The sequence below is a fragment of the Girardinichthys multiradiatus genome, chromosome 15 (genome assembly GCF_021462225.1).
Source record: "Girardinichthys multiradiatus isolate DD_20200921_A chromosome 15, DD_fGirMul_XY1, whole genome shotgun sequence".
Lineage (NCBI taxonomy): Eukaryota > Metazoa > Chordata > Actinopteri > Cyprinodontiformes > Goodeidae > Girardinichthys > Girardinichthys multiradiatus.
The window spans coordinates 8,311,863-8,337,199 of NC_061808.1; the positions used below are offsets into that span (position 1 = coordinate 8,311,863).

A 25,337-nucleotide genomic window follows, 5' to 3' on the forward strand; every position below is an offset into this window, starting at 1 on the left:
TTGTTTTGCAATATTTTAAATGAGAAATAAAAAGATAATCATTAGGTGGTGGGACTGGGTGTGATATGTGAATGTTTTTCAATCTCTGAATTCTGTTGTATGAAGACCTGGTTTAGCAAGGTCTTCTGTTGCAATGCTTGTAAAAAAAAAGGGTTTCATTTGATTTTCCAGTCACATTGTGTATCTGCTTTTCATTTCAATAGCCTACAAAGAAATGCAATGTAAAGTTTGTGGAATACTAGAGGGGCCAAATACACTGCAAGCCTCTCATGTGTCATTGCTACACATTTATCTAAGTGCTATGCAAATGTCACAGCTCTGTCCCAACAGTAAGGTTACTTAATTTCTTGCTATGCTAGGCAGACGCTTAGTCTGCACTTATGAAGATTCACTCAACTTGGCTCACCTACAACTTGCAGTGCCTGACCAGGCTGGGGTGTTGTATTTATTTCCTGATATAGTTAACAATAACTTGAAAACCTTGAGGTCCAGGAAACCTTAAGTTTCCTGGACAGTAAGGCAATTATAAACTATGGAAGAATAAAAATAAACAATTGTGACTTAATGGAAAAATGTACTTATAGTCTTTACGTGAGCTTTACTTAACTGCATATATGAGAGGACTTGAAATGAAAATACTTTTTTTTTGCAATTAGACCCATGTAAAACTTGTTTTTAGGCAGGCAAGAAAACATGGCAAGACACACAGTATGACAGCAGCTTCAGTATTTAATAGTCACTCGTACAGATGTCTAGTAATTCGCTCAAAACGGGTATTGTCAGCACAGTGATTAAACTGGACCTTACTGAGTGACCTGTTTCTTCAAGCCTGTTGTATCATTTACTGTGGCAACATCACTAAGCCTCTTGTCTGCATGTTGTAGAGTTTAGCCTAATTAAACATGTCAAAGCTCATTCAGTTTCAGTTTATTTAGAATATCACTCTTTTATTTCTGCATCTCTCTTTTGATGGTGGTCATGCAGTTACAGGGTAAAGAGATTGATATTTCATGGGTATGCCAGAGTCTTTAAAATAACACAAGAAACAGATAGCCAAAACCCTCATTAAGCAGCCTTTTGATCCATCAAGAAGACCACTGAGTTTTGGGAACATAAACATTTTAAAGTGAAATATACACTATTTTGCCAAAAGTATTTGTACGCCTATTTTTACATGTACATGAACTTTAATGACGTCCTGTTCCTCTTCCTCAAGGTTTAGGAATGTGTTCATAGTTAGATGAGAACACCAGAATTGTAGCCTCTGCTATAATTCATCCCAAAGGTGTTCAAGAAGGTTGAGGTCAGGACTCTGTGCAGGTCAGTCAAGTTTCTCCACACCAAATTTTATACACCTGCAGTCATGGAAGTGACTGGAACACCAGAACCCATTGATTTGGCACTGTGACCCAATACTTTGGCAATATAGTGTATCTGACCTAATGCAGCAACAGCAGCTTGCATGGCAACGATACAATCACAGATAAAACAAAGTATAGAAAACAGAAATCACATCTTCATGGCCATCTGGAAACATCTGGCCATTTTATTATCCTATAAATAGAAAATAAGTCTTTGATTATGGTTATGTTCATATATATATATATCTACTGTTTTAATACTTCTGGATTACTCAGCCAATTATATAACGTATTGAATCAACATTTATAATAGGAACTGTGTTAAAAAATCCTAAACTTCACCAATTTGAATATAGGTCTTTGAATTTGCATTGTCTACTCTGGTGCATTATATTGTTATAGTTTAAGCCTCAAATGGTGTGAAATAATAATAATAAAAAGAGATTTAAATGTAGTTAAATATTTTGGGTACATAAAGCATATCAGAATAAGCAATCCGAGGTATATCATAAGGAATGATTTTTTTGTGATTTGGGCAAACTATAAAATTCATGTGTCGTTGGAATAAAATAATGTATCTAAAATTATACATGAGAGTTTGCTGTGTTACCCAGCAAAGATGAATACTGATGAAGAATGCCAATGCTATGAAGCACAGAATAGCCCAGATAAACAAGGCTGAACATTCACAGGTTGTTCAACCTCAGTTTTGTACTTATAGAGTTCTATTACTAACACAGTTTGATAGTTTGTTATTTTATTAATTTAGTTTACCTAGTTGTTTTAGCTCCTATGAAAACCTTTTTGTTATTTGTTCCAGTTACACACCACTGAAGCTCAAGGAGACAAAGAAGGTTGTGCAGGAGACCAGTTTACAAGGACATGCTCAGTATTACTCATCCTACTGGTAAAAAGTTGGTGTTTAATGGACCTTTTACTCAAGCTCATTGAGAACCTAAAAAAAAATGTCAAAAGACTTTTCATGCTTAATAATGTTTTTTTGTCAAATCAGATTTTTATTGGATTGGAGAATGATGGCCACAAGACTCCATACATCATCTAAAAGTCTTTCTGTGAAAATCTGGAAGTTGGACATTTTAATTATTTCATTCTCATCTGGAGCCAATGTTAGTAAACTAGATCCAGTCTGAAATTCAGAGAAAAGAATCTGCAGTAATAGAGTCAGGAATCAGTTCTGCAGTTTAACCACAGTGGGGCGTGGTTTCCTTAGGCTTTAAGCAGTGGGGCTCAGCAGCCAGTAGGTCACAGTGGAAGGCACATTCAGGAAGGCTGAGTAGCCAACAGGCACATTATCAGGATATTGAGGGTTAGATTTTGGGCCTCCAGCCCTGTATAAATTGTGTGATTTTGGTCACATGGAGACGGCTCAGGTGAAAGTCATGTGACAGAATGTCCTCAGTCAGCTGCACCAAAAGGCTGCCGTCAATCCGCTCCCTCTGGAAGACGGCCACAGCCGCCTCTGGTAGGCCGATGAACCGCAGGCATGCCGACACCTCCTCCAATGATAGTGCAGAAAGGTCAGCAGGAGGCCTCCAGGTGGGGTCAGGAGGAGGGGAAGATCCGTCAGTGCCACTTGCTGATGTCCCACCACCTTCTGCGCCTCTGGAAGAATCATTAGTAGGATTGGTAGCAAGTTCGGGTGAAGGGCAAGGCGACTGGCGGTTGAAGGGGTTTAATGCACCAAATGGTGCAAACCTGCTCTGTGGGGGCGGTGGCCTGAGTCGAGGTGTGGGGGATGTAAATGAATCTACCCACGGCTCTGCCCAGGTGGCCTGTGCAGGCTGCGAGCTAGATGTACTGTCTGCAGGGACTGCAGAGACCGGATCAGGACCGGCTGGATTAGGAGCAGGACAGTCAGCCCAGGAACACGGGTAACAGTAGAGGGTGGCGTCTGGAGAGGGCGAGCAGCTGGGACACAGACACATATACTAATGTTAGGAATCATTCCATCAACATATGTGAAACTACAGCTACACGAGACCATATTTTTACTGTATTTAATTTTCAGCTATAAAAACCCTTATGATGAAAATGCTACTGGTGCAACTTTCTGGTTTAAAAAAAAAAAACGTAACATTGTAAATTAATTTTTGTTAATGCAGCTTACATTGTCAGAAACCTATTAACGATAAGATAAGCAACTTGTGGAGACAGTTTTACATTTTGAATGTGGGGGCTTGGTATCAAACCAGCGACCTTCTTATTAAAAGCTGATCAATCTACCAGTTCAAAAAATTCCCAAACCGTTTTAATAAGTTTCAGAGCAAAAGGAAGTTGTTTTTTCAGTTTTATTGTACAAATAATCTGTCCGTTACCAGATTCTACATTTATTTTAAACTACACCTGGTCATTTTTTTACTATCTTCATTAAGAAGTTTATGTTTTTGTCGCCGTTTGTCTGTCCGTCCGTCTGTTTGCAAAAAATATCAAAAGGTTTTGAAGGAATTTGATTGCCATTTTCAGACAAGGTGCATATTAGAACAAGAAACAGATGATTAGATTTTGGTGGTGATGCGGAGCACCATCTGGATCCAGGATTCTTTTGAAGGATTCTTTATCATTGCCGAACCACGGTGGAACAACTTGGAATTGCCACTTCATTTATCACCCTGTCATCATTTATCACCCTGTCAGCAGCTGACATGCAGTGGCCAGAAGTCATCCGGAGTATAACTCCTCAGAACAGAAAAAAGCTGACATGCGTCAATGGCCCTTTGCCTTGGTGGATGCCTGTGCTCTAAGAATGCTTTTCTAGTTTACTAATGACGAAGCTAAAATGGTTTGAGAAAAATAAAGTACAGTAAAAACCAAACAAAATACATTCAACTTTCAAAATTCTAAGCTGGATTTATTTTATTTTCACTATCACAGCAGCCTAAATATTAAAAGCAAAGAAGCAGAAAATGTTCGTACAAAGTTTTCAATTTGAAAACTGTTCATTCTGCATCTACTTGGACGCAGGCACACGTTCTAAGTGGGATACTAGCTTCAAGAACATATATATCAACAGCTAAACTACTTTAAATTTAATTAAAATGGTAATGTTTTTCACATTTATAGTTTATCAGCAAGCAGCTTAGTAACTGGCAATGACTATATTTTATATTTTGTATGCCTTGCAACTGGTTGTAAGTTAATAGTTGTGGGTCTTTGAGTTTGACTTTTTGCCCTCAGTAGGTGAAATGCAGCCCAGTCTGATTGAGATCAGGACATTATTATAAGGACACTCATTTTTACCTTCAAAAACCAAAAGCCCTTCTGCATTGTGAACAGGGCAACCAGTTTTGCTGCATTTTTACCATCACTAGTGATGCATTATTAAACACAGAGTGTCTCTCTATACAGTACAAATTTCATCTTGCTACTCCTGTCTTACTGTCAAACAACAGTGCAGTCATTTCTGTGGAAAGCATTGATCTCAGTGTTGCCACGCTGCCTTGAAGTGTCACAGATGACGTGACATCCTTCATATTATGTTCCTTTGTTATCTTTCTCATTGAATGTTGATGATTTCTTTTTTCCCTGTACAACAAATTTTGCTTCGCAGGTAATCTGCATTTTCTAATATTCTAAGGGTCTAACTTCTGAAAATTGCTTTTATTTTTAAGCTTCATGAAAGGTTTGTTTCTCAGGGTTCCTAAAGACTAATTAGGTCAAAATAAGTGAAGAAGAATGGACGGATGGACGGATGCAAGGATACAACATTTAGAAAATGGAACAGGTAATATAGTCTGAAAATACAAGTATTGCTGCATTTTCTGTTCCAATATTTATATTAATACTGATATTTATTTAATTTTGCGATCAGTAGTGTAATCTTGAATTGAATTTTTATTCTGACAAAATAAATTCCTAAATTAAATCCAGGCAGTGTAAGAACCCTGATTTCCTGTGGGACCCTGGTTGTTCTCTTTTTACGGTGTAACTGGATACCAATGCACCCAAAAAGTTTATTTCTTTTTACTTGCTGAGCGTTAAGAAGGGGAAGAATCCAGCCATCATCAAACGTTCCAGTTAGTATTCTCTGTTGCTGAGCTCATTGCAGAGTTTCCTCTATTGCTCATACCATCAAAGCATCATTACTTTAAAACAAAAGCCTAAAAACCTTGATAATTGTTCAGTCTGGATGGAAAATGGCTTTTGAAGTATGCAACTTTTACTGCACCTGTCATGCAGTCCGGCGGAGTAGAAGGAGAGGTTTGGTCTCAGGGAGGCAGAGGTCTTGGGGAAGCGAGGTGGAAGAGGGGGGCTGGGGGCCGGACTGGAGATGGAGCCTCCTTTAGAGCAGCGAGGTGGCACCGGAGGGGCAAGCAGGTATCGGCACTCCTCCCTCACCTACATGAAGACACACAAATGCATTATAACACGCACACACGCATCAGCAAAAAAGTTAACACCCAAGACTTCTCAGGGTGGTTATATAAGGGTGTGTGTTCTGCTTGGTAAATGTCAAACTTGGTGACCTTTACACCTCAAACAAACTCTGTAACACAGAGCGGGTTTCTCACACACACACATTGTGCAAACCCCTCACCCTGGCAGGCTAAATATCAGGGAATGAAGAAGACTGTTTGAGAGGCTATACTTTAGTTGCTAAGCAGATGTCTTCACCCACACCTCTCAGAAAGAAAACAGTTAAGTAAATAAAACAAAGCATGATAATGTGGCCCTTCTAAACACCCCAACTAGATTAACACAAATGCTGAGGACCAGCTCTTACCAAAAGTATAAACTATATATTTAAAGATTATATATTCTTTAATTCTCTAATATTTAATCTTTAATTTTCAGCCACTGTCATAAAAAGGCTTGTGCCACAAAACAAGATACAAAAAACAATTTAAAGCTATGATATGAATGAATGTAAACACTCAGTTTGAATAAATGTTTTGAGAACTCATCTATGATTGCAAGCAGTGTCACAGTATTCCTTCTTTCTTTCTTTACTCTTTTCCTACTTCCTGCATCCTTCATTACACTTTCTATCTTCCTTACACCTTTTTTTCCTTGGTTTCTTCCTTCTTCTTTCCTTTCCTTCCATCTGTCCTTCCTTCCTCACTCCTTTTGTTCCTTTCTTTCCCTACCCTGCATCAGTACCCATTTTCCTTCCTCCCCACCCTTCCTGCCATACTATTTTTTATGCCATCCCTCCTTGCCTTTCCTTTTCTTTAATCCCTTCCTTCCTTCCTTGGGGTGTTTTACTGAGCCTATTTATTTATACGTTCCTCAATGATCCTTTAATCACTTCAACCATGCAGAGGCAGGTGTCTTACATTATGTCTTTACAGAGCAGCCCTATCACTAACTGGACAAAACGTTGATTTAAGAATTATTGGAAAAAACTTCTACGATCTTAGATAAAACTAGATTTCACTTTTAAAATAAATTAAAACAATTAAAAATCTATGAAGAAACCAAATCAGCATCAGAACCTGTGTAATGTAGTGGCCCAAACCTGCTGTTTTTTTCTTTTTAATTGTCACTGCTCTGTATGAATAGAGGATTCTAAACACAGATTCTGCGTAGAGAAACCTTTCCAGGAAAATAGTTTGTCTCTGTAAGTGTGTAAGGGAGGTTTAAAAGCTCTTATATATAAATAATTCAAGCCTTTAGACTTTTAAAAGCCGGATGCAGTTGTGGATAGATGAAATAGATAAGAGACGGATGGACCAAGGAAGGGACAGTATATGAGGACACTCACAGCATCAGATTTTGGAGGTATAGGTGGTGGGGTAGACACTCTTGTCACCATGGTTCCAAGGGAACCGTCCAAGGAGGAAGATGTGTGGTAGGAAATAAGGTTTGGTTCTTTCCCCAAACTCTCTGCATTCTGATTGGTCCAGAGTTCTTCATAGGGGATCTCCTCACTGGTCCTCAACTCATCCTCACCCCACTCAGGAGTCACATACTCCCTCTCCTCACCGGGTCCCTCCCCTAGCCGCTCTCCTACAGAGTCCCTGCAGCGTTGTGATAGGTTTTCTGAAACCCCACCTAAATACCCGCACATTGAGAGGCGCTGCAGTGCCGGAGCCAGCGAGTCCTGACCCGACACACACAGCCGAGAGCGGCGAGGGCTCACACACTCCTCTGTCATACACTCCAGCTCTGGCCGTGTTTCTCTCACAGCCCGGGAGTAGGCGTCCGGGTCGAAGGCGTGCCTCAGCAGGAGGCTCTCTAGTGCTGCCGTCTGAAGAGAAGCCTCAGCCACATTAAAACGGGGCATGCAGCGTAGCAGCAGGAAGTGCGAGGGAGAAACTTCCTGTTGTCGGAGAACCAAACAGAGCACCACCGTCTTGCTGACGATGTTGAGAAGTTTGTAACGGTGGCCTTCTCGCACGGCGTGGCGATCGTAGGGGTTCCGTGGGGGCCGGGAAGGCACAGAAACGTTTACGGGGAGGCGAACTCTCTCAATGATGCTGCGGACCGTGTGCTCCCCTCCCAACATGCCTTGCTCCAAGGGGGAACGAGTACAAAAGCGTCCGCGGCAGCCAAAGGGCAAACTGACACTCTGGTTGGTGCGATGGTTCATACAGACCAGACAGGGCGTTTTACCTGAAGAATCAGAGAAAGCAAGAGTGTGAAAAACTGACTGTATGGTTACTATATGGTTAATGTTTTAACCTAAGCCTAAAATCAGTATATCTGAAAGTTTCAGTTTGTTAAATTTATAACTTAAGAACTTTTTAAGAACTTAATGACTCACCATTTTTGTGACTTTCTAACCCTTTCTTACTAAACTAGACAAGTTAAACATAATTTTATCAAATTATCTTGGAGTTCTTTTGGCTGTGGAATGGGATTCAATTGCTATTGCACTTTACCTAACTTTGATGTCTTCTAGACAGTATTTGCTGTAACTTTGCTATCATGGGGTGAGTTGCTTCTGGATATGGAAACCAAATAGCTTTTATTTTAATTTCACCACCAAAAAGCAGTAATTTCTTAAAAAACAAAATGTAAATATATGAAAAAAAGAATCAGTGAAAGATGCATACCCTTTGAGCTTTTTCATATTTTGTCACAAACTTCATTGTATGTTATGGGGAATTTCTGTGATTATCAATTCAAAAGTTGAGTGGCTTATGTGCATTCAGCCCCCTTTGCTCTGAACCAATTAAGTCTCCTAATTCATACTGAATCAGCTGTGTGGATCAAGAACACCAAGGAAAAAAATCACCCTGAAAACAACATCTATACAGTAAAACATGGTAGTGGCAGCATCATGCTGTGGGGAAGCTGTTTCTTCAGTAGAGACAGAAAAGCAGGTCAGAGTTGATGGGAAGATGGATGGAGCTAATATAGGTACATTCTGGACAAAAAGTTGTTACAGGGAGCAAAAAACAAGACGGGGCAGAGGTTCAACATTCACCAGGACACTAATAATACAGCTAGAGCTACAGTGGATGGTGGAAGCTAGTACCATCTGAGTTTAAACCTAAGGTTTATTGTACACAAATAAGCTTTAACGTGTTACAAACTGCAGCAACAAAAACATCAAAATTGCAATCTCTTAATATCTAAATATAAAGTTTCAGCTTTGCAGTGTTGGAAAAATGCATGTAAGCTGCAGATGAAATTGGTGCAAGAAAACCAAAGACTGACAATTTCAAAGTCATCAGAAATAGTACAAATAAACTAATTAAATATTTAGAAAAAATCTATTGAATTCAATACCAGTAATACGCACATGTTTACCAGTGTGTTGCATCAGCTCGTCTTTATACAACATCCTAAGAATTTGGGAGCCCTGGAGACCTGTTGATGTAGTTTTTAAAGTGAGATGTTTTCTCCAATGGTCTTTCTCAGGCGGTTTAGCCTGCAGCACGCAATGTTTATGATTTCCAAAAAGTATTTCAGATTCATCAAGTTACGAGACAGTTTTCCGCTTCACCTCAGTCCATATTGGACGAGCTAAAGCCAAGCAAAGGCAGGTGCCTTTCTGGATCGTGTTTACAGATGTGTTTTTTCCTTGCATGCCAGAGTTTAAACATTTTTTATTAATGCAGCACAGCCAGAGGGCCTAAAAATCACTACCATTAGAAATTGATTCTCAACCGTGTCCCTTGTGTACAAAGATCCTCCCAGTTTCTCTGAATCCTTTAATAATATTATGTGCTGCAGATGATGAAATCCTCAAATTCTTTGCAATTTCTATTGACAACAGTTTTTCTTAAATTGCAGAACTGTTTGCTCATGAAGTTTTTTTTTTTTTTAACAAAGTTGTTAATCTTTCTTAAACAAGAAAGACAGCCTTTTCCCAATTATAACAGCCTAACATGTTAATAATAGTACATTTTAATTTGTACAGCCCTTTACAATAATCACTAGGGTAAACAAAGTGCTTTAGAAAGAGTAAAATTAAAAAATTAAAAAACACATAAAACACAAGGAATAAAACAGTTAGTTAAAAACTGCCACATTACTAGGTAATAAAAGCCGCCCTAAATAGATATGTCTTAAGTCTTGCCCTAAGGCTTGAAGAGGCTCAGCTTAGAGATCAGTCTTATTTTTGCCGGGAGTTTATTCCAAAATCTAGGAGCTGCCAGAGAAAAGGCTCGACCACCCCAGTGCTTATATTCAGACCTGGGCTCTTTCAACAGGCGCTGATTTAAGGCCCTCAAGACTCGGCTATTAGCATAAACAGTTAAAAGATCACACAAACACAATGGGCCCAAACCGTTTAGAGCTTTAAAAACAAACAATATAGCTTAAAATCAACCTCGTATTCTTACTCGTCGTCTTCCGCTTTATCCGGGACCGGGTCGCGGGGGCAGCAGACTCAGCAGAGATACCCAGACGTCCCTCTCCCCAGACACCTCCTCCAGGGGGAGCCCAAGGCGATCCCAGGCCGGCCGAGAGACATAGTCCCTCCAGCGTGTCCTGGGCCGTCCCCTGGGCCTCCTCCCAGTGGGACGTGCCTGGAACACCTCCCAAGGGAGGCGTCCAGGAGGCATCCGGTATAGATGCCTGAGCCACCTCAAATGGCTCCTCTCCATGTGGAGGAGCAGCGGCTCTACTCCGAAACCCTCCTGAGTTAAAATCAACCCTAAACCGAATAGGGAGCCGGTAAAGGGATTTAAGTATCTGTATGATGTGATCATGTTTGTTATGAGATGGGCAGCAGCATTCTATATGGTTTGGAGGAGACTCAATAGAGACTGGTTTATATCAAAATACAGCAAATTGCAGTAGTATGAAACAACGTTATAAAAGCATGCACAGCCTTTTCAAGGTCATTATGATTTAAAAAGCTTTTTGGCTTTGGCCAGGAGCCGTAGGTGAAAGAAGCTCATCCTAATCACATTGTTTGTTCGTCAGGTTTGAAATTTAAGACAAAGAGCACAACAATATTTCTAACAGTAGGGATACAGCTGAAAGAAGAATCAAGGGCAGCTGCTACACTGTTCCCAAACACAATACATTAAATTTTGTCCTCACTGAAATGTAAAAAATGTCGAGCCAGCCACTACTTAATATCTGAGATACAGACAAACAAAAAGCAGTAGCTTCATCCCTGTTGGAATTTACTGGCAGATATATTTGTATGTCTTCTGCATAGCAGTGAAAGGACAGTTTGTGTTTGGCAATGATTGATCCAAGTCATAGCATGTAAAGAGAAAAAAGTAATGGGCCAAGGATGGAGCCTTGTGGGACACCACAAGAAAGAGGGGCAGTAGAAGAGGAGGACAATTGGACATGCAGCATCCAAAACCACGCAGTATCATTGTGGACGTTTAGGAGACCAGTCTCAGTGCTGTGATGGGATATAAAACCAGACAGAAACTTTTCAACGGTAAAATTAGTTTCTAAAAAGAACTGCAGTTGATTAAAAACCACTTTTTCAAAGATTTTAGAAAGAAAGAGCAGGTGAGATAAAGGTCTAAATTGTGAAAGTACAGAGATCCAAACTCGGCCTTTTAAGTAGAGGTCCGACCACCCATGTTTAAAAGTAGCAGTGACAATTCCTAAAGAAGAACACATATTAATAAAAAAAGGAAGAGCTGGCCCAACTGTACTAAAAACAAATTCTAGCACTCTGGTAGGGACAATACCCAAAGGGAAGTTCATAGGTTTTAAAGATCCCGCAATTTGCAGAGATCTGCAAACAAAGGCAGCTCAATCTGGTCGAACAGAGATTGAGCCGGGATGATCATCAGGTCATTACTACCACATACATTCATTGTCCTTCGAGTGACATGCCTTACAGAGGGCACTTTACCTACAAAAACGTTAAGAACATTTTTACATGTGGCAGTCGTGACATCAGTCATAGCTGAAGTGCATGACTTCAGTTATAATGAATAAAACCCCGGGAGACTTGCTCTTATTGGCAATAATAGAGAGGTGCTGAGATTTGTGCTGTTAGGAACACAAGGAGAAAACCTCTACGTTTAATCTGAAGTCAAGCAAACAAAATTTGGTGAGTTAAAGCAGTTTGGACGGAGTTTTCAAAGCTTAGTTCCTTGTTCTTTATTTTAAATTTAAATTTAACAGTGCTATATGTTTTTAGAAACAAGGTTGTAATATTTTCACTACCGAACAAGTACAGAATCTACATATATAAAAAAAAAAAAAATAGACTAAGGAGAAATAAATTTTTTCAGTTCTGCCTGTTACTAAAATGATTTTTATAGTTCTGTGTGTGTCAAATATTGTACAAACTTTGAACTCTACTTACTTCTTGGAGTCTTTCCCAAGCGTCTCAAAAGTGCGCTCAGTCCCGTCTTTTCCTTTGGTGGTGTGGCACACAGAAGCTCTGCCTTCCCCATGAGTGACAGCTCATCTCCAGCCTGCAGAGTGAAGCTGTAGGACTCGCTGTCCTCACTGAACTCCCCAGAAACCACCTCGAAGAGAACAACATTCACATGAACGTGATCATAGAGCATAGACAGAGGGCTGAATGGTGTGTGTTACATTATGTCATGGATGGATGGAGTAAGCAGCCATTCTCTTTTCCTGTTTCTAAACTTATCCATACCTTTTTCTATTACTTTCCAGACTATGCAAGAACCCTGTTCTAAACTATCCGCAGCAGAACAGAGAAGGTATTACAGGTGAACCCTGAAGGAAATGACTGGTGCTCACCTTGACGCTGAAAGTGATTGTTTCCATGACAAAGACCCGGTCAGGGAAGACTCCAGCAACTTCCTCCACACTGGAGAAATACTGGACCGGATCCCTGACGTCACGATCCTCATCCAGTAACTTGAATTTGCCTGCAGAGCACCATGAAATAACAACAGGATGGAAGGTAAATTTAAATACTTCAGGAAGACACAGGAAGAGAACAATGGAGGACGGAGGAAGAGTAAACAAACTTGAGAAAAAAATTGAAGTTTGTTTTTGTGGGAACATTTACATCTATGGCGTACACTATGGAGGAGAATACAAAGACACCTCGCTGACCTTTGACCTGGCACCAGCCCTTAGCCAATTGACAGCCGGCGGGGTTGGCATGGCAACCAAAAAAGGGCCCCCATTTTCACGCAGAGCAGAGACACATCACCATGGAGACACTCACACACACAACTCTTTCTCTAAGACCATCGCTTTTCTTTTCTCATCCTCTCATCTGACTGTAATCTTTATGAGTTCGAGCTTGTACAGATAATATTTCTGTGCTTTCTGCAACTTTATTTGATGAAGGTTTGAGGAGTGTATGGAAAGCACAAATTTCCCATTTCCCATATCAGTTTTGTTATGTAAAACCAGATTTCAAAGAACACTCACATTATCCTTATTTATGACTGGATTGCATTTAATTAATGACATGTCTTAGAGGAGTGTTCTTTTTCTCACAAAGTGTTGGATGTGTGAAAAAAGACCACATTATTTTTCTTTCTTTTTTATCTAGAAGGAAGAGTAGAATACCAAACTGCACTATCATCTATCAGCACCGCCTTCCTCCTCCTTATTCAAGCTGAACCCCAAGGAAAAGCAGCTTCTATCCAGCAAACAATAGAAGACTATAATTCTAACCCCCTTTAAGGACGCTTTCAGCTTTAAAATGTTGAAATTCAAACATTTTTCAAGCACTATTTTGGCGTCTGTCTAGGACTATCTGTTCTTCCATTTGATTATTAAAAAAACATTGCTGCTGTTTCTAAATTAAAGGTGTTTATAAAGCAGAATAGTTATAAATAAAAATTTTTGGGGGTGTTAACTTGATTTAGGCCAAAATTATGGTATATTTGGGTTTATGTTCATCTGACTAGAAGTAATATTAATATTTTGAAGTGACCCAGACAAAGTCCTGAATTGAATCTCACAGAGAATCTGAGGAAGGAGTTAAAGATTACGGTGATGGCAAGGAGGCCATCCACAATCAAAGAGTTGCAACTCCACCAAAGATAAACCTTCAAAATACTAGAGGAAATGTGCAAAAAGCTGCTTAGCAATTATAAGAAAGGACTGATTGCTGTAATGCTAATATGGATATTTCCATTGATGATTGAGAAGGGTATAAATGTTTTATGAAATTTTTATTAAAATATAGTTAAAAAGAGATGTTTTTTTCAGAATTAATACTCATTTAACATTGTTTTATTAACCTTTTAGAGATGAATGCCTTATTTTCTACTTCTTGGTGGAATGAAAATCATTTTAAATCTAAATCAACCAGGTATTTGAATAATTTTGGGCTTAACTATACATTTAAAAAAAATGTTTTGAAATTCAACCCTGTGTCTCTTAGCTGTTAAATTTACATCACTTCACATAGATTAATCAAAATGTACCCAATGAAATGCATGCAAATTGTTGCATCAATTTCATTGGTTAAATTTAGTCTGTTTAGCAGTGTATTAAAAATAACATTGGGATTATTAAGGGCTTAAACATAGTTATTGCTATTATTTCCATATTACAAGGATGAGTTTGCTGAAACCTTAAAACCAAAATGATTTTATATAACTCTTCTGATCTATACTTGTGTCTTCCCTGACTCTTGCTGACAAGCAGGAGGAGGATGCAGATAGCCAGGATGAGAAGGAGGGAGACATTCTGCTGCCCAATCCCCAAGGGGAAACCTATATTGCTCTCATCAGAAGCTTATTTAGACTTCCTGTATGAAGTCATCCCACAGACGTTAGCTCATCCCTGTCAGTTGGCCTCTGATGCCAAAACACCTGCTATAATTAAAAGCACATAAGTGATCCTTAAGCTGTGCCACATCACTGCATCAGGTTTACGTAGCTCTGCCGGGTCCTGTAACATTAAGGAACATCTTTTATAATGTAGAGTAACAAGTTATGGCACCCCCAGTGGTAGCCTGAACAAGCCACTCATCAAACATAAATGTGCACAAGTTACACAAAAATCATCATAAATACAAATGACTCACTGCTGTTACATCTGCAAAAACAACATAATTCTTCATAACGCTTTTAATCTGATTCTACTCACATTAAATGTATTAAATGGATTTTCTACTTACTTTAATTCATCATCCGCAAAAACGACTTGCATCAGTTCAGCTGCTAAAGCTACTGATTATGAGGCGCCTTCCACACTTATTGCAGTAGCATAATGTCATACTGAAAAAAAGAAAATACAATCTCTACAAAAATCTATCTATCTAATTATCCACATTTAATAAGATGCAGCCCTGAATTAATACTTTATTTTTTGCTGTGTCTGTCTCTCAATGAAATAATTTTGACATAAGGGGCTTAAACCTTATTGCAGTTAGGTAAAACCCCACAGTCTGCATCTCTGAAGGACTGCAGCTCCTTTTTACTTTTATTGTACAGAACTTCAAGAACAATATGTTTCAATTGTAAACATGTCTATTAATAGGGTTTCTACATTTACTTTTCAATGAGAAATACTGAGGTGCCTGAAATGACGATGATCTCAGCATCCCCCTCCCGAACAAGTGCTCATTCTTTCTTCCGAAACGGAGCCTGAGAGGCGGCGGTAGTGTGAGGTGACATCAGTGCTGCATCAGAGGAGGAAGCAATGGAGATGAGGCATTAAGATCCAGTTACACAGCAAATAATGAGCCTGTACTGAGAGGGAAGAATGGGATTGTGGGGATGAGCTCGGGTGAGGTCATACTGACTAGACTCATTCAGCAGGAAGACCACAAGTCAATGAGCAGGAGGAGGCAGGAGAGATGACGTGGTAGCAGGTTGGATATATGAATGAAAGTGGTACAGCAAGAATAGCGTATCTCACAAAAGTGAGTAAACACCCCACATTTTTGTAAATAGTGTATTATATCTGTTTGTGGGACAACACTACAGAAATGATACTGACACCATGTAAAGTACAGTTTGTATAACAGTGTAACCCACAGTCATTTATGTTTAAACTGTTGGCAACCAAAGTGAGTACATTCCTATGTGAAAATGTCCAAACTGTGTCCAAAGTGTCCATATTTTGTGTGGCCACCATTATTTTCCGGCATTGCCTCAACTCTCATGGACGTGAAGTTCACTAGAGCTTCACATGTCACCACTGGAATCCTCTTCCACTCCTCCATGATGACATCACAGAGCTGGTGGATGTTATGAGACCTTGCTCACCTCCCACAGATGCTCAGTAGGGTTAGGCCTGGAGACATGCTTGGCCAGTCCAACACCTTTACCCTCAGTTTCTTCAGCAAGGCAGTGGTTGTCGAAGTGTGTTTAGGGTCGTTATCATGTTGGAATACTGCCCTGTGGCCCAGTTTCCAAAGGGAGAGGGTCATGCTCTGCTTCAGTATGTTACAGTACATGTTGGCATTCATGGTTCCCTCAATGAGACGTAGCTCTCCACAGCCGGCAGCACACATCCAGTCCCAAACCATGACACTCCCACCACCATGCTTGACTGTAGACAATACACACTTGTCTTTGTACTCCTCACCTGGTTGCCGCCACTCACTGTAGACACCATCTGGACCAAATAAGTTTATCTTGGTCTCATCATACTACAGGACATGGTTTCAGAAATCCATGTCCTTATTCTGCTTCTCTTCAGCAAACTGTTTCAGACTTTCTTGTGCATAATCTTTAGAAGAGGCTTCCTTCTGGTACGACAGAAATGCAGATCAAGCTGATGCAGTGTGCTGCGTTTGGTCTGAGCGCTGAAAGGCCGACCTCCCACCCCTTAAACCTCTGCAGAGATGCTTGCAGCACCCATGCTTCTATTTTCTAAAGACAACCTATAGATATGATGCAGCGATTCGACCATGGTGAGGCTTGTTCTGAGTGGAACCTGTCCTGTTAAAGTGCTGTATGGCCACTGTGCTGCAGCTCAGTTTCAGGGTGTTCGCTTCCTGTAGCCTAGGACATTTTTCAGATCCTCACAGAATTCTTTGCTTTGCTGACTAAGAGAAACTCATAAGTAAAGATAGGGGAGATTAAGTTAAATTAAGATACAATAAATCAAAACATTAGTTAAAAGTAAATGGTAATTTAAGCTAAACTAAGCAGTTAAGTAAAGCAAACGTAAAATAACGTAAGCTAAGGAAACCTAAAAGTTAAGTAAAAAAAAAAATATGTCAAGCTAAGGTTAAATGTTAAGGAAAAAGGTGTAAATCAGTGGTATGTTAAAAGCGCAGTTAAAGTAAATGAATTTCATCTAAGTTCTAACAGAGTTTGAGCTCATTAGCTTAATATTAATGTTTTCCTTCAATGCTTAAGCTGTTTCCATTTTTAGTTGAAGGTTGCTGTTACTGTATATTTAAACAAAAGTTAGAATATCTCTCTATTGTTCTGTTGATTTAGCAGAGTAAAATGAAGCACAGAAGACATTTTTAAACATGCCCATTTCACAGATTTGTACAACTGCAAGTAAAAGCTTTGATTTAATCCGCTTCCCTCAGTGTGAACAGTGTACATGTATAAGGACTACAGCTAATGTCATAAAGAGCACATTTTCCAAGAGTTCTGTTAAAATGTAAATGAAAGCAAATTTCTTGGGATTTGGAAATGAAGCCAGAGGGAATTACAGTGGAAAGAGACTTTCTACTGTTTGAATGAGAACTATGAAAAATTGCAGTGTATCTGCACCTGACATGTCTGAAAATCATTATCAGTCATCAAATTTGGTCAGAATACTTTTAAAATCTATCCACAAACACATCCACAAATGCCAGTTAAAATGTAACCATGCAGGGGGAAAATATGTGAGTTTAGGATTTAGTTACTTTCTTGTTTTTCCATTTCCTTGGCTTTTCCAGAGGGACTGAGGTCGAGTGGAAAACAGTTTTTTCTCTGATGGATAAAAAGTTTAACAAAAAACAAATAAAGGCACCATATAGGGGATGCTTTAGAGCAGACTTTAATTATTTACATGAGGTAATGCTGAAAAAATACTTTCTGTTAAGTGATGTAATATAAATACCAAAATTAAATATATATATATTTCATTAATATATAAATTATAAATCAAACATTTTCGTCTTTGAAACCCACAACCTTGAAATTCGGACCAAATTAAAAGCAGGAGTGATGCTATGCCTTTGGGAAGTTTGTTTTTTGCTGTTTGTTGCTGAGTTCCAATTTACCAAGCGCAGGTTTTACCAAAATGTTTAAAAATGGTAGATTTTAGATTTAATTAAAAAAAAAACACAAGTTTTTATTTTCAGTTTACTTTATTATGTTTTTATCTATATTTCAAGCCAATCTTCAAAAAAAAAAAAAAACACTCATTTTCAGATTCTGGTTTAAAGAAAAGAAAAAATAGAAATTAACTATTGAGTAAAGCAGCACAAGTGTTTAAAAAGGTCACTTTTGACCACAGTGCAGGTTTTTCAAATGAACTTTGCCTTTATTGACTTAATCTATTTTATTTTATTATTATTTTTTAATTGACTTGAATTTAATTTAACTCTCCTAAGTTTGCATATTTTAACTTTTACCTATATTTAGCTTTTAATTTAATGTATCCTTGAACTTTTTTGCTTACATTTGACTTTTTTGTGAATGCTCTTGGCCTAATTTATTTTAAGTTGACTTTGAAATTAATGTAAATTCATTTAAATTAACTGAATTTACCTTAAATTAACTTAGATTAAAACAACTTTCAACCTAACTTACCCTTTAACTTAACTTTTAGATTAATTTAGTGTAACTTGGCTTGTCTTAGCTCTACTTAACTTTAAAATCAACTTTTAACATAGTCCATTCTAAGATAACCCACCATCTTACATACCTTTTAACCAACCTTCCAAATTAACAAATATACTTTTGTGTATCTTAATGTATTTTATTTTAACCTAACTTTATTAAACTAAAATGTATTTAGTTTCACTTAACTAAGTCCAACTTTTCTTAAACTTGAGTTAAGTGTAACTTACATTTAACCTGACATTTAATTCAGTTTTTAAATGAACTTAACTCAGGTTAGTTTGATCGAACTTCACACATACCAACATGGATTCACACTTAAACCAGAAATGAAACTCAGGTTTTGGGTGTTTTTTTTCCAACAAACACTGAGCATCAGGACATGGGCTTTAACTTTCTTATAGCTTAACTGCACCTCTGGAGTGTAAACTAAGAGAAACGTGACCAGTCCTGATATTTAAGATGGGATCACCCAGAGATTTTTAATGGAATTAATTAAGCAATGAATTAAAACCAGCTTTTAACACAGAAACAGTGTTAGCTCCTAGGCAAATCAATTTCCTTTGACATTATCTTGCCTGCTTTAAAAAGGAACAAACAGTACCCTGTAGAAATAGAACAAGTGGAATAGGATGACCTTTAAGGAAAATAAAATGAGTATTTTTTTGCCCCCAGAGAGAATGGGACATTTTGCAAACAATGGGTATTTTTAGATTCTGGTTAAACTTTTGACCGACTTTACTTGGTGATTTCTTTGTCTATGGGCACCATTGTTATGAGCAACCAATATGCAATAGTGAAACATGATGAAACATGTGTGTTTAAGCATCCATGCTTACCCTGGTACTGCAGCGGAATGTCAATCTTGGGCCCGATGACGTAGTGTCCCTCCTCTAAGCTGTGGGCAGTCACAGTGGTCCACTGACGGCAGGAGTGCAGGAGCACCACGTCGTCCTCTGACAGCCCTTCCACGCATTCGCCTGAAATGCAGAAAATCAAAGTGGGGATAAATAAGAACTCAGAGATGGAAAAATTACATTTCACTTTCATGGTCTCTCTTAGGAGATAAGGGATGGAAAATGCTGAAAGACCCTCATATGCCCACACACACGCACTCAGGGTTCAGTGTTGATAATTACCACCATCAGTGACGCTTCACCAACCCTAACCGCTTTTTATCAGGACCCTGTTATGCAGTTGGCATCCTACTATTAAACCCCCCACCCCCTCCCTATGCACACATACACAACTGCACAACTGCATTGATCTCAGCTGATAGCACAGTGGTACAATTCAATCAGAGAAACACACGTGCAGTTGGTGTTCACATGCTTTTGAGGGCAGTGAACTTTTTCACATTTTGTTTCACTACAGCCACAAACTTCAATGCATTTTATTAGGATGTTTCTTGTGATGGACAAACACAAACAGCAGAAATATAAAGTGGAAGGATAAATGATACATGGTTTTCAAACTTTTTTTAGAAGCATAAAAGTTGCCACCTGCATTCAGAGTCACCTAATTAGCAAATAAAGTCAATTTGTGAGCAGCTGCACAGATATACAGGTCAGGAGTTGTGTACTCCACAAATCTGGCCTTTATGCAAGCGTGGCAAAAAGAAAGCCATTGTTAAAAGAAAGATGCAAGAGGTTTTGACTGCAGTTTCTAACAAGCGATGTAGGGGACACAGCAAACATGTAGAAGAAGGTTCAACATTTTGGAACACATTCAAAACTCTACTTGAGGTACAAAACTAACATTGCACATATTCCTGATCATCAGAATCAGAATCAGAAAAGCTTTATTGCCAAGTACGTTTTTGGACATACAAGGAATTTGTTTTGGAGTAGTCGGTGCAATACAGTACTCAAATTAAACAGTATAAACATATCTACAATATAATATAAATATATGTGCACAGTTTTAAGTGAGTGAGAGTAAATATAGAGCAGTATAGGATGCCAGAGCGGTGAACAGTGCAGGTGATCATTGTGCAAGTATGGCAGTGCAAGTAAAGCATTAGTCCAAGCTGAGCGTTAATGTAACACATATAGTTGCAGGTTACAGGTGTCATGCCATCCAGATTAAGATAAAACACAAAGGTGGCAGCATTATGCTATGGGAATGCCTTTCTTCTGATGGGAAGCTAGTTAGATTTGATGGGAAGATAGTTAGAGCTCAATAAAGTGCGATCTTGGAAGAAAACCTGTTAGAGGCTGCAAAACACTTGAGACTGGTGTGGAGGTTCACCTTCCAGCAAATAATAACCCTAAACATACAACCAGAGCTACAGTGAAATAGTTGAAAACAATCTTTTATGACAAGGCTTGAAAACTGTTTTTCAAAGATGTTCTCCATCCAATCTGATTATGATTGACCTGGTTTTTAGGGAAGAATTGACAAAAATATAATTCTGTAGACGTGAAAAGCTGGTAGAGACACACTCTCAAGTTTAATTACAGTGAAAGGTGGATTTACAACTTATTAACTCTGGCAAGCTAAATACATATGTACAGCACACTTTTGAAATTTTAAATTAACTTGAAAGCCCTGTATCATTTTCTCTCCGCTTTAGAATTACAAACTGGTTTGTGATAGCAGAAAATCGTGATAAAATATTTCATGAAGCAGAAGGCTGTAACGTGACAGCACTGTGTAACAATACAGAAACAAGACAAGTGGAAACATAAAATGTTTTAGTTAAACAGACACTTATAAAGACTTCTAAAGACCTTCACCTCAGTTCTGAAATTAAACTGTGGGTCCTCATCAAGTCTTGAAACCAAAAGAAGACAAAATATATTTATAGGGATTTTCTTTAGAATGAAATCTGATACTTAATATAAGTCTGTAACCACATATTCTCTTTTTTTTTTTGCATCATTATTTATCTGCATATTTTCTAGTATGAATCATTGGGAATGATCAGTACTTTTTTTAGGATTTTTTTCCCCACTGCTTGTGATAACCAGAGATTACCTAACTTCCCTGTTGTGGCATAACAGATGTTTGAGGATATCCTTTGTAAAGCCAAGTGTATTTGCTACCACGCAATCAGTTAGGCTTCTAGATAATTTAATATCGTGCAATCTGGAGCATTCATAATGTTGCAGGAAATTCCCCATCACATTAGATCCTTACGCACTCACGCAACCGCACTGCAGTTTCTACATACAGAGAATCACCCTGTTGTTTGTTGATGTTGACTTGAGAAAGTTGTCATCCTGCCCTGTTGTACATAACTGCCATGTGGGTTGGCTGGCAGTGCAAACAAGGAGGGGTCTGTGGGGTAACTACGGCGCAGTTAATAAACACCAACCGGCGTTGCGGCCAAAACAAAACGTGCGCCTCCAAGAAGCGAGGTGCGCAATTTTCCTGGAGCACGCCGCACTTTCAGGTGCGCGCTTCTGTCCACGGAGAAAAGTTGAAGGTTTGCCTCGCCGTCTCTCCTCGTTAGTATTCTCCCCATTCGTCGACAGATTACAGCATTTACATATGAATAGGATTGAGTCGCACTTCAGCAGCACAACAGACACTTTGTGGCACTCTGGGCCTCCTGGACTGGAACAACTTGGCCGCGACACCCATCGCCCGTTCCCATAGTGAACACAGCAAATCTGCGGTTAGAGGGGAAATGTGCGGGCAACAGAGCATGTGTCGAACAAACAGTTTGCGCGATCAAAATGTTTCGTTGACACCTCCCAGGGCGAGTCAGTGGATTGATATGAAAGCCATCCGAAGTCGCTGCCCTGCTAGAAATTAATCGAAGGCAACAAAGTAACCAGTTTAACTAAAAGGTAACGGAAATCCACCTCAACTGATTTCAACATAAGAGTGGACGTTAACAGTACCATTAGTCAGTATTATTGTTGAGTATGTAATCTAATAGTTAATAAAAAGGATTTAAAAAAATAATATAATATTGAGCAGGACACCAATAATTTATCAAATCAGTGACCAATTCACTTATTTGTTGCACTTAATGAGTTATTACAGTCACCGATAAGAATAGAAAAGCAATTTCATTTCATCATTAAAATACACCAATTAGTTCACATCTGAATGAAATGTTGTTCCCCATCAAACATTAGAAAAAAAAAATCAAAAATGTAAGAATTATAAAAATGAAGCATATTTACTGTGTACATGATTTTAATGATGATATAAAATAAATCAGTAAACATCACCACTCCAAAACATATTGCACTTTTCTGAAAAAAAGAGGGTGTGTTTTGTTTTGAGCCATTGGGAATTTTTATGGGCTACTCTTTATTATTTTAAATATTGTTATTTAGGTGAAAACTGTCTAATCTCTGTAATTAAGTTAAAAAAAATTATTTAAACACATTTAATTTAGTAAGCATAACAACTGTACTTTAGAGGAAAAAAAGGGTTACTCAAATCAACCTAAAAGCATTATTTGGACAATTGTAACTGGAACCTAAATAATGCAGGATAAAGATGTCTGATAAAGAAAGACGATCAAAAACCTGTTTCCAAAGTTTATTATCACTATAATTATAGTCACTGAGTCATTTTCTATACTGCTTCTTTCATAGTGGGTCGCAGGGGAGCTGGTGCCTATCTCCGCCAGTCCATCGCAGGGCAACACACAAACAACCATGCACACACCTAAGGGCAATCTAGAGAGACCAATTAACCTAACAAGCATGTCTTTGGACTGTGGGAGGAAGCCGGAGTACCTGGAGAGAACCCACGCATGCAGAGAACATGCAAACTCCATGTAGAAAGACCCCTGGCCGGGAGTCAAACCCAGGACCTTCTTGCTGCAAGGAAACAGTGCTACCAACTATAGGCCCATTTTAATTACAATGATTATTATTCTTTTGTGTGTCAGTGTTTCGTTTTCGTGGTTCCCCTTTGCCCAGTTTGCTTTGTTTTCATCTTTATCTTTGTAAAACTGCCAGGACCTGTCTAGTTTGCTGCCTGAATATGGCCTGTCATGGCCATTGTTTTTCAAACTAAACTGAGCAACAGGGGAAAGACCTAATGTTTTCAGCCTTTTTTAGAGAAAATTTACCAATGACACCACATGGCAACCCAACCAACCGTAAAAAGTATTTTTTTACTACTAAAAACAACATTTTACAGCTAACAGTAGTTAAATTTATGCTTTAATGCTTCCACAAAATACTTTTTTTCTGACATCTGACTTTTTTTTTTTTTTTTTTTTTTTTTTTTTTTTTTTTTAGGAAGAACTAATGTGTAATTTATTTTTCGTGTCTCTTTCAAACAGGACCTTTTTTAATGTTTCTTCTAAACACTTTTGGCTACAAGAGGTTTTTGAATTTATTTTGAAAGTTTTAACCGGAAGCGATCATTTTCTATCGATGAACTTGATAATTCATTAAAGTCTAAATTTTTCCAATTACATTTCTACAATTGTTATCTAATGTTTCAGCTTTGTAATTATACAAACTCACGCAAAGATTTTATTTTTTTTTCTTTTCGCCGATTTCCTAACTTCTTTTCTCGTTCGCTAACAGCAAAATTAGAGTTACGGTTATTTTTATTTTTTTTTGGCGTCATTACTATAACCAGGCGGTAAAAAGTCAAAGTAAGCAAGCAGTAGACAAATAGCGAAAAGTTTTAAACGGTGAGCGGAAGAAGCACCCACGGGAACAGGTTGTCTCTTACCGTGGGCCAAGCGGACCAGAGTGGGCAGGCGGTACTTGCTGACCACTGCGTCCAGCGGCAGCGCCAAGGGGCTCCAAGTGATCTCCGACAGGGTCGCCGACAACTTCTCCATCCTCCCGGGTCATCACGGTGCCGGAGATAAGGGTAGCGGTGACGGTAAAGATGGTGACTGTATTTGTGACGGAACCGATGAAGCAGAGCACGGTGATCGAGGTGGTATAATGGCAAAGACTTTCGCCATGTTTGAATAATGTAGGAGAGAGGAGCGGAGTCTCGCTCGGAGCGCACAGAGAGGAGGGAGAGAGGGAGGGAGCGCTTCGCTCCCCCTCTCCGTCAGCCGGTTTCTGCTTGCTGCCGCCCCCACACATGCAAGTGAGCGTAAAAATCAAGTCAAACATTTAATGTAGCCAGTGTTTTGTAACACTAACGAGTTTGCACCATGTGGTGCAAATAGTTGGACTTCTTGCATACAGTGATTAAAACAAGACGTTTTCATGACTTTCGGCAGAGTAGTAAAGTAAGTACACCCTTGATGCAGCCAGGTGTTGCTAATTAAACGCACCTAATTAACTGATCACCAGAAGTATGACTACCTCCGTTGACAGAAGTTTGAGCAGTTTGCTTTTCCAGAACATACAGGCAAGCGTTGACACAATGCCAGGATGGAAAGATAACAGCAATGACCTTAGAAGAGCAACGATTGCTACACAATATTCGGTAAGGGGTTAAGAGTTCAAGCAGTTCCACGGAAACATATAAATATGTGTTAACCCAATGCCAGGACTGAAAAAAAAACAAACAAAAAAAACTGAACGTATCAAACTCTTATGAAAACTCGTTTCATACCAGTTGGTGGTGGTAATAGAAGATATTCACAGAATACAGCCGGGTTACAGTTCGGTGCAACTCACCCATAAAGAGAGTGAGATGCAATTTAAAATATGTTAACTTTACCACACAAATAAATATGATCTGGTTAGTGTTGACTGTATTCTTTGTTTTACTCAAGTGGAAAGATTGGAACATGTGAGGTTGTTTGTGGGTTTTGGAATGATTTTCATGCTGTAATCCGACATTGCTACTATTTCTATCCTAACGCAACAATATAATGTGTTGGGTTGGGTCGCGCAGATAAACAGTAAGAATGGATGATAAATAGATTTATTCTGTTAGGAAAATATTTTATTCTGAAAGGCCAAGTCATTAAATAAAGTCCCATTACTTTCCAGTACAATATTGT

General features: G+C 38.8%; 1 protein-coding gene across 1 annotated transcript; it reads right to left on the reverse strand.

Moving 5' to 3' along the window:
* Positions 1–711: 711 nt before the first annotated feature.
* On the reverse strand, positions 712–24,611 carry gareml (GRB2 associated, regulator of MAPK1-like). The gene is made up of 7 exons (XM_047388585.1): positions 24,098–24,611; positions 19,279–19,419; positions 12,468–12,598; positions 12,061–12,226; positions 7,084–7,934; positions 5,548–5,717; positions 712–3,290 (listed from the first exon to the last, which is right to left on the reverse strand). Exons 1-7 carry the CDS (start codon positions 24,207–24,209, stop codon positions 2,690–2,692), a joined length of 2,172 nt encoding a protein of 723 aa, XP_047244541.1. The 5' UTR covers positions 24,210–24,611; the 3' UTR covers positions 712–2,689.
* Positions 24,612–25,337: the final 726 nt, after the last annotated feature.

What these genes read in the sequence shown, in the direction of transcription:
- gareml (XM_047388585.1), bottom strand. Translation starts at nt 24,209, where the DNA reads ATGGAGAAGTTGTCGGCGACCCTGTCGGAGATCACTTGGAGCCCCTTG. An exon ending in CAATCACTTTCAGCGTCAAG is followed by an intron (nt 12,227 to 12,467) that starts GTGAGCACCAGT and finishes GTTCTCTTCGAG; the next exon opens with GTGGTTTCTGGGGAGTTCAG. An exon ending in TACCTCCAAAATCTGATGCT is followed by an intron (nt 5,718 to 7,083) that starts GTGAGTGTCCTC and finishes GTCTTCATGTAG; the next exon opens with GTGAGGGAGGAGTGCCGATA.